The 17,812-nt window shown below is 49.1% G+C and overlaps 6 protein-coding genes across 6 annotated transcripts; 1 reads left to right on the forward strand and 5 right to left on the reverse strand.

Annotated features, from left to right (window-relative positions):
* Positions 1-558: 558 nt before the first annotated feature.
* Positions 559-1,355, reverse strand: FPSE_08554 (uncharacterized protein; the record flags this gene model as incomplete). Its single annotated transcript, XM_009261672.1, has 2 exons — positions 559-1,146; positions 1,329-1,355. The coding sequence occupies 2 exons, from the start codon at positions 1,353-1,355 to the stop codon at positions 559-561; spliced, it is 615 nt and encodes a 204-aa protein (XP_009259947.1).
* Positions 1,356-3,012: 1,657 nt separating this feature from the next.
* Positions 3,013-4,454, reverse strand: FPSE_08553 (uncharacterized protein; the record flags this gene model as incomplete). The annotated part of the gene is made up of 2 exons (XM_009261671.1): positions 3,013-4,296; positions 4,359-4,454. The coding sequence occupies 2 exons, from the start codon at positions 4,452-4,454 to the stop codon at positions 3,013-3,015; spliced, it is 1,380 nt and encodes a 459-aa protein (XP_009259946.1).
* A 1,917-nt stretch (positions 4,455-6,371) lies between these two features.
* Positions 6,372-7,757, reverse strand: FPSE_08552 (uncharacterized protein; the record flags this gene model as incomplete). The annotated part of the gene is made up of 3 exons (XM_009261670.1): positions 6,372-7,435; positions 7,493-7,659; positions 7,720-7,757. 3 exons carry the CDS (start codon positions 7,755-7,757, stop codon positions 6,372-6,374), a joined length of 1,269 nt encoding a protein of 422 aa, XP_009259945.1.
* A 576-nt stretch (positions 7,758-8,333) lies between these two features.
* FPSE_08551 (uncharacterized protein) lies at positions 8,334-10,306 on the forward strand (the record flags this gene model as incomplete). Its single annotated transcript, XM_009261669.1, has 2 exons — positions 8,334-8,531; positions 8,585-10,306. The coding sequence occupies 2 exons, from the start codon at positions 8,334-8,336 to the stop codon at positions 10,304-10,306; spliced, it is 1,920 nt and encodes a 639-aa protein (XP_009259944.1).
* A 155-nt stretch (positions 10,307-10,461) lies between these two features.
* On the reverse strand, positions 10,462-12,802 carry FPSE_08550 (uncharacterized protein; the record flags this gene model as incomplete). Its single annotated transcript, XM_009261668.1, has 2 exons — positions 10,462-11,216; positions 11,269-12,802. The coding sequence occupies 2 exons, from the start codon at positions 12,800-12,802 to the stop codon at positions 10,462-10,464; spliced, it is 2,289 nt and encodes a 762-aa protein (XP_009259943.1).
* A 2,666-nt stretch (positions 12,803-15,468) lies between these two features.
* FPSE_08549 (uncharacterized protein) lies at positions 15,469-16,309 on the reverse strand (the record flags this gene model as incomplete). Its single annotated transcript, XM_009261667.1, has 5 exons — positions 15,469-15,704; positions 15,768-15,841; positions 15,901-15,942; positions 15,998-16,055; positions 16,132-16,309. The coding sequence occupies 5 exons, from the start codon at positions 16,307-16,309 to the stop codon at positions 15,469-15,471; spliced, it is 588 nt and encodes a 195-aa protein (XP_009259942.1).
* Positions 16,310-17,812: the final 1,503 nt, after the last annotated feature.

A 17,812-nucleotide genomic window follows, 5' to 3' on the forward strand; every position in this document is an offset into this window, starting at 1 on the left:
ACATTGGAGTATCAGATCCAGGCCCTTAAAGCTTTTTGGAACCAGGTTTCGCCAGGTGGTGTTTACGTGTTAATGTCAACGACACCACCAACTTCGAAGGATTTGCATACTCTTCTCACCAATGTGGCTTCGACTCCACCAAAGGAAAGTATCAGTTCTGAATTGAAAAGTATCCATTGTGGAGAAAGATTCTGTGTCCTGACGAAGGGTTTATCAGAGGACAAGTTTAGTAGGTATTTGGGGTTGGGTTGGGAATGATCTTTTCAGCTCCCGGATTCCAGTCACATACACTTTAGCACACAACAGCGAATCACAGTCAGCGTTTTAAACAAATGATTAACATGTTTTGTATTGTTTCTAAGTATCGCATTGCATTATCGTTGATTTCATTTATTGGACAACACACTTGGCGGGCAGGCCACAGGGGCCCTCCTTGACCTCCTTGAGTTCTTGTGGTCCCTTGTTGTCCGTCTTTGGTGCAACATCTTTCTCGGCCTCGGTAGGCTTGATATTCTCGGACACCGGTGGTGCAACCTTGGCTTGGCTGCTGCCATGCAGTCAACCAGTGAACTTGGCAACGGTCTGGTAGAAGTGCTCTCCCTGGACCTGAGCGAGCTCAAGCTCCTTGGCCGAGGGTTGGCGGGAACCGTCAGCACCAGCGAAAGTGCCGGCACCCCAGGCGCTGCCACCGCGGACCTCGGAGAGATCAGTCAGGGTGCCGAAAGCCTTGGCGTAACCGAAGGGAACGTAGATGATGCCGTGGTGGGTGAGGGTAGAGATGGCGTTCTGAGCAGTGGTCTCCTGACCACCACCCTGGGAAGCGGTAGAGACGAAGATACCGGCCATCTTGCCCCAGAAACCACCGGAAGCCCACTGCTTGCCGGTCTGGTCCCAGAAAGCCTTCCACTGGGCGGGGAAGTTTCCGTAACGGGTGGGGATACCAAGGAGGAAGGCATCGTAGCTCTCAAGGATGGAGGGGTCGTTGAGAGTAGGGACGTCGGTGGCCTTGGGAGGAGCGTGCATCTTGGCGAGAACCTCCTCGGGGAGGGTCTCGGGGACCTGGAAGAGGTCGGCGGTACCGCCGGCCTTTTCAATGCCGGCCTTCTCAGCCTCGGCCAGCTGCTTGATGTGGCCGTACATGGAGTACTGGAGAAGATGTTAGTGGCTGATATGTGGTCATGGCTGATGGTGATTTGTGTAAATGGAATACATCCAACAGAGTACTGCGATGTATAGCAAAGTCCAACGTCTCACATGAGTAACAGAGGATATCATGTAGAGACAAGGATGGCGGGGCTGGGAATGACAAGGTGGAGGGGTAAACATACGTAGACGATAGCGATCTTGGGAGCCATTGTGAATGATTTGTGGGTATCTTGGGGGTATCAAAGTAAAGAAGCAAAGACAAGTAGTTTGATGAGGATGGAATAGATGGAAAAAAGAGATGGGAATACGAGAAGAGGGGAGCTTGTCTTATAGCTAGAGGGGACCTGGTGAGCTTTTGGGCTGGACCTGGGGGTGGAAGCTTCTACATCGAAGACGGTCTTTCGATATCCACTGTAGGTACGTATACGTGTTAGTTTGAATAGGAAGGGAACCGGTCGCTCATGATATCATTGGTGCAACTCTACCATGTTGCCAGTTCCGGAATCTCCATTGAGACAAGATACATGAGATCGAACTGCAAGAGAGAGACCTAGAGAGAGAGCTTGGAGCTTGTCCGGGTGGCAGGTGGGAAAAAGTGGAGGTGAAGCTCGGGATGTATCATGTCACTGAATCATGACACGGGAATTGTCGTCTTTTATGCGCTTGACTGAGATTGATTTTTTTTTTAAATCGCTGTACAGAAACCACATAGTTCTAATTGCTATAGCAGAATTTTGTTATTCTTATTTTTCAATCATGTTCAAAAGCAATTCAATTACTTCAATTCATTCATGAATCTCCCTGTTAAACTTAATCGTTATCGAACGGTTAGTGAAAAAAACGAAAAACCAAGTTCCAATGACGCCGCCCCACTTGCATCATCTACGGTACAAGTTACAGGGTCATCCACCCCCCGGGCCTTTCTTTATTTGCTGAGTCAAGGCTGATAAGTGCTTAGCAGACGATGCTTAGCCTTTATTACAAGAGCCTGACAAAACATTGCATTGCGGGGACCGTTTTCCACTCGGTTTCCTCCGACCGCGCGCGCGGCTATTGACAATCCTCCTTCTCGTTCGGTTCCTTTTCGCATTAGCTAACGCTTTGATAAGCCAATGTCTCAATGCATCCAATATTTGCTAGACAACGTGAACTAAACTCATAATGCTTATAGTATTTTCATGGTGGTCCCTGCGTTCATCATCCTGTACATGATTGAAAGATATATCCGTCTTATCCGCTTTCGTTCTGCTTTCTAACTCCATCATATCGAAAATTCATACATACCTCTTATGGTCCACGTCTCTCACCGACATCAGTAAACGTTTGCATAAGCTATTCACCGTTCCTCGTCCCTGTGGATCTTGGTCACCAGCAACAGCTCTTGCGCTAAGCTGCTTACTGTCGCATCAGCTTCACATCTAACCATGATTATCCACCCTCTCGTTATCATGGAACGACTTCTCGTGGAAATATTACACCCAAACCAGCTCTGAAGCTGACACTGCTCTAAAACATATCTCGAGACTTACGACTAACTCGCAAAGACCGAATAAGAACACACTATCAAGAACATCACCGCATGGTAACCACAAACGCGTGTCAGAATATAGCTTTCTATCGCTGCAAAGGCATATAGTGGCTCCTATCACACAAGGACTAGACATCCACAAACAGAAACGACACAGTGCAATGAACACAATTTTCATAAAGTATAGAGACATATGCTGCCGCTGAAGCTCAAATTCAATCGAGGCTGACGAATCAAATGTTCCTGGTAGTAAACAAGATCCAAGCCATACCAAACTCCATGCTCAAAAAGGATGAAACAAGACGCTGCTAAAAAGAAAGATTTCCATACATATATCATCATCGATGTGGTGACCGTTCGCCGTCTCGCGGGTTTGCGCTTGAGGGTTCGATAACGATTTCAGGTAACTGTGGAATACTCAAGCTTGGTAGTTGCGGAGCTGCACCGTTGCCTTCACCGTTGCGAGAACTATTGCTGTTGTGTCCGGCAGTGGCTGGTGCCTCAGCCATTTGCCAATCCGATCCCAGATCTCGCTCTGTAGTTTGCGATGTTCCCTGCGATACTGACTGCTCAGGACCAGGATAGTTGGGCGGGGGGCCGTGGTTTGAAGATCGATCGTCGTTAAGCGGTATGTCCTCGTACTCTGGAGGAGGCATCGCTTCGTCACCAAGATCTGCTTCCACCAGTTCAGGGCTCGACCCGGCTCTACCATCTGCGCTGCCTGATCGGATAGAAGCTCCCCGTGAGCGAGCAGGCGCAAGACTCGAAAAGTCATCGTCGTGGCTAGCGGCAGAACTAAAGCTTCGCCCGCGTTGGTGTCCTGATTGCATGCTCGCAGCATCAGACAGCAAACCAACACGTTCGCTCTCGATACTATTCGCTCTGATCCTGGTTCCATCGTGGCGTGCGACGCCTACGTCTGCGTATGACACACTCGACACTGATCTCTGTCTGTTGTCTTTAAGCTGGTCCACAGTTGTCCGTAGTTCAGTGATGGTGTTGTCCTCGTTCGCAGCCCGGGTTTCAGCTCTTATGGCCTCCAACTCGCGATAGTCGTTTCGAAGCCGTGCCTCTCTGCGGCGCTCTCTGCGCTCCTCTCGCTCCGCAATAGCTTGTCTTCTGGCCAACCTTATCTGGTACATTGTTTCCATCTCTTCGTTTCGTGCTTCCTCCTCTGCTTCTGCAGTTGGCAAGTCGATGATAACATCAACGCCATCTCGTTCGCCCTCTCTTCCCAAGACTTGCTCATTGGGGTTAGCACTCTGTCGGTAGGCGGGTAGAGTAAGCACGGAGCGGACGGAAGTGTTTCTATCGATGGTTGCACAGGCATTGTTGTTACTGCTGCCGTTGGTGTTATTATTGCGAGTGCTGTTGCGATTTTGTCGGCTGTTCGTTGACGGTGAATTGGAATCAAGCTGATGTGACTGCCTCGCGCTTTCCCCGCCGTCTTCGCTTGCTGTCTGCGCATAACGCCCTTGTCTCCCATATATCCACTTAAAAATGCCTCCCTTATTTGCATCTTGTGTTTGTGCACCCTTGAGCTTCTTCTTGTCTGCCCGGGACTTTCTTATGCAGATGATCAAGGTCCCTGCCAAGACTATAGCAGCAAGACTACCGAGAATCTATGTATTGGGAAGCGATTGTTAGAGGTGCGCTAGGTCAGCGTCGCTCGATCAAAACTTACAATAAAGACCATATTCTGACCGGTTCCCGGTGATTGCCGGCGTTGTAGTAAGCTCCCATGCTTCCGGCCACGCGGTATTGGAGCGTTCAAGTGCATTTTGAACCGAGTTGTACTTTCGAGCACTAGCAGAACCGTCTTGCACCAGCAAGGTTTGATTAAAAGGCGAAAAGATGTTGGAGAGCGCGGGAGGAACGGAGAAGACGGAAAAGCACGTCCGAGTTGGAGACGTAGTCTGTAGGCTGATACGAGGGGAGTACAGACAGGGTTTTGTATTCAAGCTTGAGTAACGGGGCAAGATGACGATATTTCTGAATCAATGTTTGATGGAAGAAGCAAAATCAATCACACGGAAGACGGAAAGAAGAAAAGTCTTGTCTTCAATTCTAGGAACAGCGCAGCGCAATGCAGCACAGCCGCGATATGTCGGGCGCTCCTGTTGCCCGCGAGGAGGCGCGAGGTTGGTCGGATTGGATTGGGTTGGATTGGGACGGGTGTCCCATCGACTTGGCCCCAGGGCTGAGTCTGAATTGGAGCCAACAGGGATCTTTCGGGGTCCTTTTCCCTTCAGGGCTCTTTTATACGCGCCTGTGTGTTTCACAGCTAAGAGAGTGAAGAAAATAAAAATAAACAGGATGGTAAACAGTCAAATAAGCAGATGACGAGGGCCAATTCCTCTTGTGCAAAAACCAAGAATTAACGAGACTACCCTCTCCCTCTACATCAACCTTCAATGGATCACTGCTGGGGCGATCATGACTTGTCAGGCCGTTAGATGGTGACATCAGCTAAGCGACTACATACTAACGTGAACTTCCTTCAACTGGTTCCCTCCATTAGGTAGGGCCAAGCTCTGGCCTCTTAGCCTCTGCTTACTGCCCCATTTCTCAGAGACGTCTCACGGCTAGGTATCTATCAAATCTGGATCAAATGGCCTCTTCAAGGGTGATCACTGATACAATGAGAAGACGTTGTGGCTGGTGCAGACCAGGAACCCGTTATTATCTTTATCTAACCGTTGACAAGGCCCACAACTGACAGCGCAGCTCAATCGCCAACAGAATAAGCATCATCCTACGCAATCATTACTCAGATCTGCGGGGGCGGCGAGGCATAATCTACTGTCAATCACTGAGGTATTGTTGCATAAAACGGAGAATACCTTCTTCTAAAACTTGATCTTGGTCTTGGTTCATCCACCAAGTTACGTTTCATGATACTCGTCGCGTACAGTACTGATTTTTATGTATCCACTCGATACCAACAGGCTCTCTCACTTGTCCACCCGTACCTAGCCCACTAGACTAGACAAAAAGATCAACAAAAACAGCTACGTTCCTGAAGCTGACATTTCAAGGTTGTGGCGTGGCTGGTGGCTTGGCTGGGATGATCTCTAACTGACTACGTCTAACCCCCGGTCAAACTCAGCCTCCCCGCACCCTTTAGCTGGTCTGTCTGGCGCAATCATGATGGCACCTGTCCTGGTCCTGGTCCTTGTCCTCATCCTTATCCTGAGCATTGTGGAATGTCGGATTTCCGAGAAAGAATCTGATGCTTTGTTTGCTCCATTGATCGATCGTTGACAGCATTGTGTCGTTTGTTGGTCCAGGCGTCCGCCAGAAGCTATGGCCATAATCTGCTTGTGTTCTTTCTCAAAAATTGCTCTGGAGGCTTTACAGGGGTTGACTTGAGCCTATTTTCTTTATCGATACACCTTGTCGGCTGTTCCGTGATAATCAATCCTTCCCGCAACGCTGCTTTCGTCTTACTTCTTTAGTCGTTGCTTACAGCCGTCCTTGTTCACTCCTGTGTGCTTTTCTAGGTTACTATCCGAAGAGCTTCGATACACGTGTGGCATTCTGATTCAGGATAACGAAATGCCTCTGGAGCCTTCCCTTGAAACAAGCTACACAAAACAAAGGATGAAACAGTATCATGAAATTAACTATGATAATTAAGATTAAATGCAACAACCTAAACTCCCGCTCCTACCTTGCATAGCCGCATGCCATCTACTTATCCAAACTTCTTCTCAAACTTTCTCAGCATGCCCGTTACACCACGTTCCAAACGTCCCGCATTCTCCTCGAGTTTACCTCGTGGCTCTGATGTTTTTGGCTCGTAACCGTGGATTTCTGAGTTCGCCAGTTCTGTTTGCGTAGGGCGATAGAGTTGCTGATGAACGCTATAATCTGATCCTGCTTGACCCGGTGCCTGCTGCTGTTGCTGGGTGTATGAATACTGTGTAAAGCCTCCTGGTGGTGGAGGAGGCAGTCCTGGGTTAGTCGCAGGTGGTGTCGGTTGCGCATGAGGTTGGGCCTGTGCTGGGGGTTGAGTTTGTGGAGGAGGTGGTGGAGATACAAATCCAGGCGAGCCTGGGAAGGTTGCTCCATATGGACTTCCCAACGCGTGAGCAGGCATTGTGGCAGCTCTTTGGATTCCGGGGTGCTGGCCGAACTGCGGTGGAGGCAGCCCTGGACTTGTTACGCCTCCAGGAGGGAACTGAGACGGCGGTGGCATACCAGGCGTGAAGGGCTGTTTATGATAATCGTATGCGACAGCCACCGCAAGCGGGTTGAGGGGATCCTCGTCCGGAGGGGGTGTCTTTTCTCGATGCTGGATTGTCTCCGGAGCTGCTGGGGCGGCCGGGTTATAAGCCATCGGGACAAAACTGGCGGGGGCCGATGGGGCCGCCGAGGATGGAGCCGGAGCCGGAGCCGTTGGAGGAGGCGCAAAGCTCGGAGCGGCAGATCCGTATTGAGGATCTGAGATGGCAACGTTTTCCAGTTGTTGAACCACAGCGCTCATAGGCGCAGGCTGAGGAGGTGGACCTGGTTCGTCCAAGACCTCAACGTGCGAGGGTGGGACAACTCTCCGAACGCCATTGACAAATTGGAGCGCATCTTGCTGAGTCCAAAAGTAAACGTCAAGCGAGTGGAGCTGGTAGTGGTATTTGTTTTGATTGTAAGGATCATATGTCGGTAGGTGCCATTCGTTTTGGTCAGCAACAGCTTCAGGGCCGGTCAAGGTGACGGCGCAGTGCTGCTTGTAGGAATATCGAACGTGCGCTTGATCAAGATCTGCAGATTGTGTCAGAACACCTCACTTTCAATCCAATTGCCAGGTAAAAGTCTTACATCCTACAAGAGCGTCCTGATCTTCAGTACCAGGCTGGTTGGCAATCTCGATGCGACATCGGCGCTCATTCGCATTCTCAAAGAGATAGACATAAGATCCCTTGTCGAACCTGTGATGCCTGGGCTTCACATGCTCTGGGCCATAGAAGTAGTGAATATCTGCAAAGCTTCATAAAGAATGCATGTCAGCAACTGTAAGCTCGGCAAGCTTCGGCGTCGCAACTTACAGTGTCGCAACATTCTCCTCGCCTTGTCGCGTTGCCATTTTAATGACTTTTCTCTTTAAGAGTCTCAATCGCTTAGAAGCAAACAGTCACAGCTAAGACACTCGTCCTGGGAGAAAGAGAAACATAATAAAAGCTCCCACAACTTGCGGGTTCCCTAGGTTTTTGTACCCTCCTCTTCTACCTCCAACCCTCAGGCTGGGCGCGTCATTTGACTCGCCGGCTACAGAGCGACAGATCGACTTTTGTGTTTCCAAGAGACGGCATAATGCATGTAAGTTGTCAGTGTCGGCGCTTAACCGCCTGTTCTTGGGGAGGGGAAGCACATCGGTTGGCCAATCGAGACCGGAGGACCCTTGGTGTCGTTGAAGCTGCCCCACTTTCAAAATAGCGCCCCCCACTAACCACAGACAGCTTGTTCAGGGTGTCAGGAATCTGTCGATATTTGTCGGTCACATGATCTCGTGCTGCTAGAACGCGTCCTGGTTTTTTTGAGGGGCACTTGTCACGTCACTCCTGGGCTTTCAACTCTCAGACGCGACGACATCATATGGGCCCCATGATGCCTTCGATAGTCCTTGTCCATGATATAAAGACACCACTACTGATTCCTTGAAATGGAAGCTGCTGATATTCCGGGGGAACAGCCTCCATTACAAACTGTAAAGGAAACTTCCGTAACGGAGAACGAGACTAAAGACGCCAGCGAAGATATTCCTGAAAATGCTGAAGATGGTGCCTCCAAAACGCTCAAGTATTCCCTTCTGGGGCCATCTCTCCTAAAAGCAGGCCAGGATAAAGTCGACCAAACAAAGGTAAACATTCTTCACATTTTGGTGCTAAACTATTACTGAAACGAATTATGTAGGTTTCTGAAATCATATATAATGCATCTAAAGGCTCCAAATTCTTCAATCGCGAAGAAGAACGAGACAAGACCCTGACTCAAAAGATCGAACAAATCATTGCTCGCAAGACTCAATTGGAGAAGAGAGACCTTACCCGCGACTTGCGCAACGCTGATCGTCTCATCGCCGAGCTTGAGCTTACCCGTGACTTGACTCAGCATATAGTACACGTTGATTGCGACGCCTTTTACGCAGCGGTTGAGCAACTTGATCGCCCTGAGATTAAAGATCTCCCGTTTGCTGTCGGCGGTGGCGTCTTGACTACATGCAATTATGTTGCTCGAAAGTTTGGTTGTCGATCAGGTATGGCCGGCTTCGTAGCCAAGAAGCTATGTCCGAACTTGATCCTCCTCAAACCCAACTTCCAAAAGTACACCGCCAAAGCGCATGAGGTTCGGGAAGTTCTTGTCAACTACGACCCGCGCTTTGAGAGCGCTTCGATTGACGAGGCGTACTTGAACATTACAGAGTACTGCCAGGAACATCAGATGGGCCCAGCAGAGGTTGTCGAGCAGATGAGGAGAGAGGTTCACCAAAAGACAAACATCACCGTCTCTGCTGGTATTGCAGCCAATGCAAGACTTGCAAAGATTTGCTCAAATATGAACAAGCCCAACGGACAATACGTTTTATCCAGTGACCGACCCACCATCTTGGCTTTCATGCGCGACCTATCAACGCGGAGCGTCAATGGCATAGGCCGAGTTCTTGAAAGAGAACTTTTAGAAATTGATATCAAGACTTGCGGTGACCTCTACGAGCATCGACAGTACTTGAATCCACTATTTGGCGAGAAAACCTCCGAGTTTCTGTTCACATGCTATCTAGGACTTGGACGCACCAAGATCCAGCCAGCGGAAGAATACGAGCGTAAGAGTGTTGGTACTGAGAGCACATTCCGCGACATGTCTGATCCAACACAACTTCGAGAAAAGCTCCGCTCAACAGCTGAAGATTTAGAACAGGACATGAAGCGTGCGGAATGTAAAGGTCGAACCCTATGCCTCAAGGTGAAACTTCATACTTTCGAAGTTTTCACTCGCCAGGCCGTCCTTCCGAGAGCCATATGGCTCGCTGATGACCTATACAACTATGCCCTCCCTATTCTTACTAAGCTGGAGCAAGATATGCCTGGCATGAGGCTGCGGTTGATGGGTCTAAGGTGCACACATCTCGTCAAAACAAAGAAGCCCGACACAATGGCTTTTTTTGGCTTCAAGCCTCGGCGCACAGATTCTGAAGAACGCAAACCAGAAGAGACCCTAAAAAGGAAAGCAAGTGACGATGGCGAATGGGAACAATGGCCAGAAGCCGATTTTCAACTTGAAGACGCAGATGGTCTCCTTGAAGGTTCTTCCAGTAACCAAGATACTCCTGAACAATCGCCAGGTCGTAGGCATGGCAAGGAGATTGCTCCTAATCCCATCAAAGCGGATGTTGCTGAAGAGCAATGGTGGGATTGCCCCATATGCAGTAGGCCGCAAGCTGCCAATGAACGACAATTCAATGAACATATTGACCTTTGCTTGTCGAGGCAGACGATCCGCGAGGCTATCCAGGCGGATGACACATCAATAAGACGCGACCCAACGCCAGAAAGTAAAAGGCCACGGACGATAGAGAAGAAGAGAGGGAGGCCAAAGGTGCCAGATCCGAAACAGAAACAGCTGTTCTTTGGATAGGAAATGAGCTTGACGGTTGAACGATGCAAAGACGGTTTCACTGAATCATTATATGTAGATCCGTATAATTTTAGCTTCTAACTCGATTGTCTAACACAAATCTATCATAGTTCAACTCCTTCAACGCCTTGGATATATCCATTCTATATGTGAACTTAAACAGCCCTGGATTCCCGACTGGCCATCCTGAACATGGTGTTTGTTCTTCTAATCTTTGAGTCCTCCTCCTCTTCGCGAGCAAGGTTCTCTCCTGGTAGCCGAACTGCCTTATCTAACGCAACGGGAAGACCACGGTGCCGGCCCCGGAGCATGACCAAACAGAGCACGAACTTACTGCCCCGGTGCATGCCTCCTGCCAGGCTGTAGCTTTGACCTGGGGCTCCTACAGACAATCCAACGCATCCATAGGCAGAAACAACCTCGAACAGCACGTTGAAGATACTGTAAGCAAGGGGCTGCTGGTTAAAGTGGTCGGTTTCGATAATCATGATGATAAGGACGGGGAGAATAAGCCACCACAGATCGTGCGCAAGCTGTCCACGCATCTGCTGTGCAATAAAGGAAATACGAGAATTATCATCTGGTCCTTTAGGTGGAGGCCGCACACCAACACCGTGAAAGGTCATGGATTTTTTTACTGTTTTCTGAGCTGCGGCTGTGACTCTTCGTCGCAGTGCTGGTTTTTCTGGTGCTTCTGAGATCGTGCGGAGATGACCTGTTCCGTTCTCTGCTTCCAAGACTTGCGGGTCATCCTCGTAGATGCCAAGGGATCGCTCTTCATAGACATTGGAGTGACGCATCGTGATCGAAACAGGATACACGGAAACGTACATCATGATCATGTACAGCAGCTGAACAGCAGGGTAAAGACTTCCAATGGAAACGACAGCGAAGCCAGCAGCACGAACAGCTTGACACAGTTGTTAGCACGATGTCCGATTATGCAGGGACTTGTCACTTACCAATTGCTTGGAACCATCCAGCAATGATACGGTCAGATACAGGCATGCTCTCCACAACTTTATTGCCTATATTCAAGACTTCGAAGGCCACCCAGTCAATCGTGTTAATAACAAAGATGACAAGGAAGAGCCACCACGTCGCGCCTGAAGGGAAAAGGGTGGTGTATACCCGACGGGGGTACTTGAGAATAAATTCGATGGTCTCTTTCCATGGCCCAAGTGTCTTGGGCTGAGTCGTCAACTGTAACAGTCGGAGACTGCACCAGAGGAAAAATCTCAGAAGCAGAGGGTAGGCAGTGTTGCCAGCTAAGATCAGGAGACCGACAACAATCAGGACAAAGTAACCGTCTTGGAAAGCAGCCATGCCTGCGTCATTGAGTGACATGCCTGCGTTGTTGAATGCCGAAGCAGAAAGGAAGATGCCGCACCACCAAGGGTTCTGGGCATTTACAGTCGCCGCGGATGGCCGGTTGTTGTTTATCCAAGCACCCAAGGCAATGCCGCATATGGCCTGCCAAGCGAAGCCGTAAAGGGGGACGGTGACAGACATGACCTTGAGCGCACGGTACTCGCAGCCACCCAAGGCTTCACGTTCATCGGACGAAAGGTCGTAAAACTGACCTCTCTTGCTCGTGTTGTGACTGCCAAGGATCTTCTTCCAGTGCAAGAGAAAGTCTTCTGATTCATCGCTGTCTGCTACAGATGCCCTTGAAGGATGTCGGTCGAGCTCAGTGTCGTCATTTCGTCGGTAGATAGAGACACTGTCTCTGTCTCTGCCGCCACTTCGGGGTGATAAGTTGCTGGCAAACTGTATATGATCACCGGAACTGGGAGTTGGAGGAGGTATACGCGATGAAGCTGCAACGTGTGTTCTGTTGCTATCATTATCGTCAGAGTCGGAAGATATGGGTTCCTCGGGAGCTGTCACGGCTCGGCGTATAGGCTTGGTCGTGGTAAACAAATCGTTTGTGTTTGTGTCGGTTTTCTCGGTCTCGGTTTTCTGTTTGGTGCCCAGGCCTGGTAGAATACCAGAAGTTCCTGTAGAAGCAGGTGATGTTTTGTATTTGTCGAACGAGATAAATCTCCCAAGGGGCTTGGAGCGCCTCAATGCAGTGCGTCGCTTCCTCGCTTCTCGTTCCGTCCTGACAATATCCTCGAACCGTTTTTCAAATGCATGTTTTCTTGCCATAACAGTCCAGAACGAGACCCAAAGTGCGCTTCCGATGATGAACAGAATAAATAGCAGAACCTGCTGCCATGTTGTGAGTTGGGAAAGATTAACTGTGTTTAGACCTGTATCACAAAAGGAGGACACGACGAGGAATAGACAATCGATATAGTCAATGCTCTGGCTTGGCTGGCTCGATCCCCAGAAGATAACAGAGAATATGAGTGAGCCGAAAATGAAGTAGGCGTAGTGAATGGTGATGAAGTTGATGGGCGGAACCACCATCCAGACCTTTGTGGCTACCGCATCGAGACGCGGATGCTCCTCGCGGAGATCCTGCCAACGATTCTTAATAAATTCAAACATCAAGACGGATGGATATTGGGCGGTAGAGGTGAGACGCCAAGGTACGTAACCCGGCTGGCTGGGTCAGCTCCCAAGGAATCGGCGCACAGCCTCAGGAAAGCTTATGAGTTTAATTCGAGGCTGTTATTGAAAGAAATATGGCATTGCGATTGCCAGGCGAGATTGTTTGTATGTCATGAAAACGCAGTGGTACTGGACAAAGACCGATGATGTAAGTGAATCTGAAGGAAGGAAATTGTTTTAATGGCTGGGTAAGAAAGTCGGGCGCCGAACAGACGGGGAGAAAAGAACGTAGCGAAAAGGAAAGAGAAGCTTGCTCAATGGGGAGATGATGAGAAGTGACAACTGTCGGCGCATCAATTGGGTTGAAGGGGGGAATAGGTAGGATGGGAGGCAGCTTGAAGATGGGATAAATGGCCCGCCCCTGGGATCCGGTGCAAGGGGCCACTGCCACTGGCACAGAATAATGGACGGGAGTTGAATCCTGTCGTGGAGCGGACGCTAAGGACTTACCGCGTCCCAATCCTAATTGAAACGGTAAGCATAATTTCGAATTGATCCCAGCAGCAGATAAAGAGTGCGACGTGTTACAAGGTTGAGCATCATGCAATGGAAAGGGATGTTAGATAAGGAGAGGGAGGACCTGTGAACCCACGAATCCAACTATCTACGCGCATCAGCAACTACTACCTATCATGCTCATAAATGATAGCTTTGAATAAACTGTCAACAGCTAAAGCAACTTTAACCGGCTACTATATCCGTAGTGTCCGCCCATCCCTCCCTCTCGCCATAAAAGCTTCTTTTAAATTAGCTCCCGAGCTCATGGGGCTATCGGGTTGTGTTCCGCCAGCGGGACAGCGGAATATACGAGTATCATTGGTTCCGCCGTAAAACATGTATTGTTGTCTGTTGAAGTGATGTTTGTTTCACATCTCTTTGCTTGACTTCCAGTACAGAGTACTCATACTATCCGTCCCTTTTCTTCCTTAGTAGGTAGTAAAGTCTTTGTCGAAAGACTCGCGTCATCTTTGTAGTGAATATCAGGTCACGTAACCACAACCTTTAATTTAACCTCTCCTGTAACAGAGTCATCCTTGCCTACCTACAAAACAATGGCCCAGCCTAACGTCCAAGCCCCTTGAAAGATACATACAGCCACAAGTTCATCATCTGATAAGCGTAGGTAGCATTGTGTGGCTTTTACGTGGTCAAAACGTGTCAAATCTTGAATTGCTGTAACCGAATGTCGTTGGTGCGTTGTAAAGCAGGCAAAATACGCATTCAGCCTTAGTGGTCAGACACTCGTCAAATACTCCGTATAATGGATGCATCTTCGGGCCTTGATTTATGGCCGTTAAAAAGACACGTATCTCTCTCATTGATACCTAACTCAGTGTTCAATATCACATATGTCTTCAGATGTATGAAGCGGCAAGTGTCTATAGTTACAATGTCTAGTCTAGATGTGTACCAAATGTCAAAAGATACAACCCAACACTAACTTCTACATTGAAAATCGCCCCAAGACAACTATACAACTAGACGATGCAGACTTACATGCAAATATTCAATAAAATGCAACATCGTCTTTGCCTTCTCGTGTTATACGCTGTTGATCGCTCTAGGCTTTGGGAATATTCGTCCCAACAAACATACCCTACACTTCCATCCAGAACACTTTTCGTGACAGAATTACCACCACCAGCAGCAAATATTTGGCGCTTCCTGGTTGATACGATCCCAGTGGCAAAAGCTGTAATTGCGGTCTGATAGATTGTATTTGTAGATCATTAAGGCCCAACGCTGTTACTTTAGCAAAGTCTAGTTGAGATGCAGCATGCAGCAAGGTATCGTGATTCTTCTATCTAATAAAGACACTCTCGATTGTGAAGATCAACGATACACTTCAGACTTTCCAGAGGATCCACGAACACGGTTGTTAATCAGCGTCTCAAGTTGTATTAATGACGTATTTGGTAAATGCTGCAGACCTTGACCACTAAAGATGAGATGAACATCTTGTCACCCCACTGTCGTTTGGGAAAAAGTAACCATACGGAAATACCGAGCGATCTCATGGCCTCTGTGATGGACCTGGCACTAAGATTCTGTAGCAAAAGATCAGACAGTTCCATGATCCACCAGGAAAACTCTTCTTTCATGGCTTCGCATCGTACATCGATGATTTTTCCTCAGCGGAGGTTCCTACAGGTTCAAGACACCACAGCCTAGATGGACATGACTCGAACAGCATACATGCATGTCCACTGAACCGGATCATCACATGGATGCGGGGTGAAGAAGGATTGTGATAGAAACCACCATCATGACTGGTGCCCCTGCGACCGCTAGAAACGAAGTTTTTCGCAGGGAAGAATAAAGAAGAATAAGAGCAACGAGCATGACGTCGAGATCTACAGAACGAACCCTTCAACCACACTCCAGGTAGATGGCAAACTCTCCCTACATCTACACTCATGTATCTACAGCCAATAAGTCACTTGAGGACAGCGTGGGGCCCTACTCAACCAAAGCGCACGATATGACATCAATAGTGAATAAATTTTGTTATCCAGCCTTCCTTCAAATCCTATGTATTGTGGATGATATGATATGTCATTACGTTTCGTGGTATGCACAAAGTCAATCGTTATATCATGTCTTTACAGCTCCTCGTGCTCGGGAGCGTCATCGGTATCAGCAATGATGGTCTTGGCAGCCTTAGCAGCATCGACGATGGCCTCAGCAACCTTGCCGGCAACCTTCTGGGAAGCTGTCGCAGCAGCCTCGGTAGCCTCGCTGATGGCCTCGGCGGCAGACTCGGCGCCTTCGACAACCTTGGTCTCGATCTTCTCAGGTTTGGGGACGCCGTCAATTCCGACGAGCTCTGTCTCGAAAACTGCAGTTTCATGGTGTCAGGCGGTGAAAGTAAGGCGAAAAAGGAGGGCTGGAAATAACGTACCTAGGGTTGAGCCGGCGGGGATAGGGCCAATGGCTCGCTGGCCGTAGCCGAACTCAGGGGGGATGGTCAGGACTCTAATTCAAGAGTCAGCAATGTGATATCCTGGCTGTTAATATATCTATTCTTGACGTACCGCTTCTCACCAATGCACATGTCAAGAAGACCCTCGTCCCATCTGTTTCTATTGTCAGCATTGGGCCCGAGTGCATCGTAACGAGGATGCTACATACCCCTTGATAACCTGGCCAGCACCGACCTTGAAGGAAAGGGGAGTACCGCGATCGTAGCCTTGTGTCCCAATTAGCATATGACTTACGGATACTGCAAGCACGTTTGCAGATACAGGGCGCATGTAGTGACTTACTAGCATCGAACTGCTTGCCCGAGTCCTTGAGGGTACCACGGTAGTGCATGTGAACCCCGTCTCCCTTCTGTGTCTTGCGCTCGCAAACAACGGGAAGAGTCACATCGATCTTGAGCTCCTCAGCAACAACGCCAACGGCGGCTGAGGCGAGAGCAGAAAGGAAGAGAGCAGCCTTCATGATGGTGGTCGGGGCGGAGACAGGGACGTGGAGTATACTGTAGGTGTCGTAGAATTGGAAGTCACAACGGCCGGGAAGTCGTTGAGAAGCCTGGAACTCTGAGAGTGTGACGTCGATAAGTGAGGCAGTGTGATGCGAGATTGTCGATGTATGGTGGATGGGCCGGGCTGTCCCTAGAGATTAGAGCTCTGGGGTTGGTTTCTCAGATGGCGACGTGGCCGTTTAGCGGGGAGCGGTAGCGGTAGGTACTAGCCAGACAAAACAGCGCGTCATAACTTCCCTTCCTGGTTGGGAGGGTCTATTCCAGTCTGGTCCACGGGCAGGTACGCATACATTAATTAGGTCCACCTGTGCATAATGCTATTGGCCAATGGGATGCGGCCCGTTGAATGATGCTTTCCATTTGGATCTGACACTGGGTTGTCACATCTTGCATCTCCATTTGGAAACTGGGGGGGCTACGCTGCCAAATATGGATGAACAGAACCGATGTTAACAGGGTCCATCCATGAATACGGAATTATTACTTACCAGACTTGACCCCGGCCACGCCATCACGTTGTCCCTCCTACCCTTATACTGCGGATATCTACATGCTAATCTAAGTATGTGCTACTACTAAGTTAGTAAGAGGTATGGAGCACTCTGAACCTATGGATATTACATCTGCTCATTACTAAACAAATGTCTGTCTGCCAGGGCGAAACCTCACCATGTGACTCATGACGAGATTACACAACGCTTCACTATTAGCTGAAATAAGCTACAGCTGTGCAAGGCATAACAAGTGAAACAATACGTACATAGGTACTTATCGGTCCCTGATTCACATGCGCGTACATACATACAAACAGGGCTATTGGGAACAGGGTACCACATCACCACAACGTCACTGGATGGTCATGTTTCGCATCGCAGAATCATGAACGAAAGTGACAGACAGTTGATCATTGCCGGGTTCACCCGCCTATCCATCCACCTGTATCCAGGAAACTGCAGATATGAGTCGCCCGCTACGGCGGTTGAAGCCCCGATATGCTCGCGCGTGACAGCTCCCAATCATGAGATGGTGTAGAGCTTCAGGAATTGACATGATTACAGCCGAATAGGCGCATCAGTTCCTGCAGCCGGAGATGCAGAGATGCAACCCAGATGGGGACATCCTAGGTAGCCTGCAGGTGTCAGATCCACCGAGCCGAAGAGCCCTGAGCCAAGCGTTGTAGACGCTAATGCGCTTCACGATCGCTATCGTCTTCTGCTTGTCATGATGGTCTTGATTTAGAAGAAGCGACATGATGATCATCTTTAAACCCCTTTTCGTCATGGCGGGGTGCATCGAAAGCATCGTTTGTTTTAATCGGTTATGATGCATGCCCCAGGACTCATATCGTGGGTATCGACAGTTATCAGAATCATTCTATCTGTCGTGTAAGGGTCATCATGCCAATCGCGACAAACGCAGTCGAAAAGGGGTCGAAGAGAGAAAACAATGTCTGAGACAGA

This window comes from Fusarium pseudograminearum, chromosome 1 (genome assembly GCF_000303195.2).
Source record: "Fusarium pseudograminearum CS3096 chromosome 1, whole genome shotgun sequence".
NCBI lineage: Eukaryota > Fungi > Ascomycota > Sordariomycetes > Hypocreales > Nectriaceae > Fusarium > Fusarium pseudograminearum.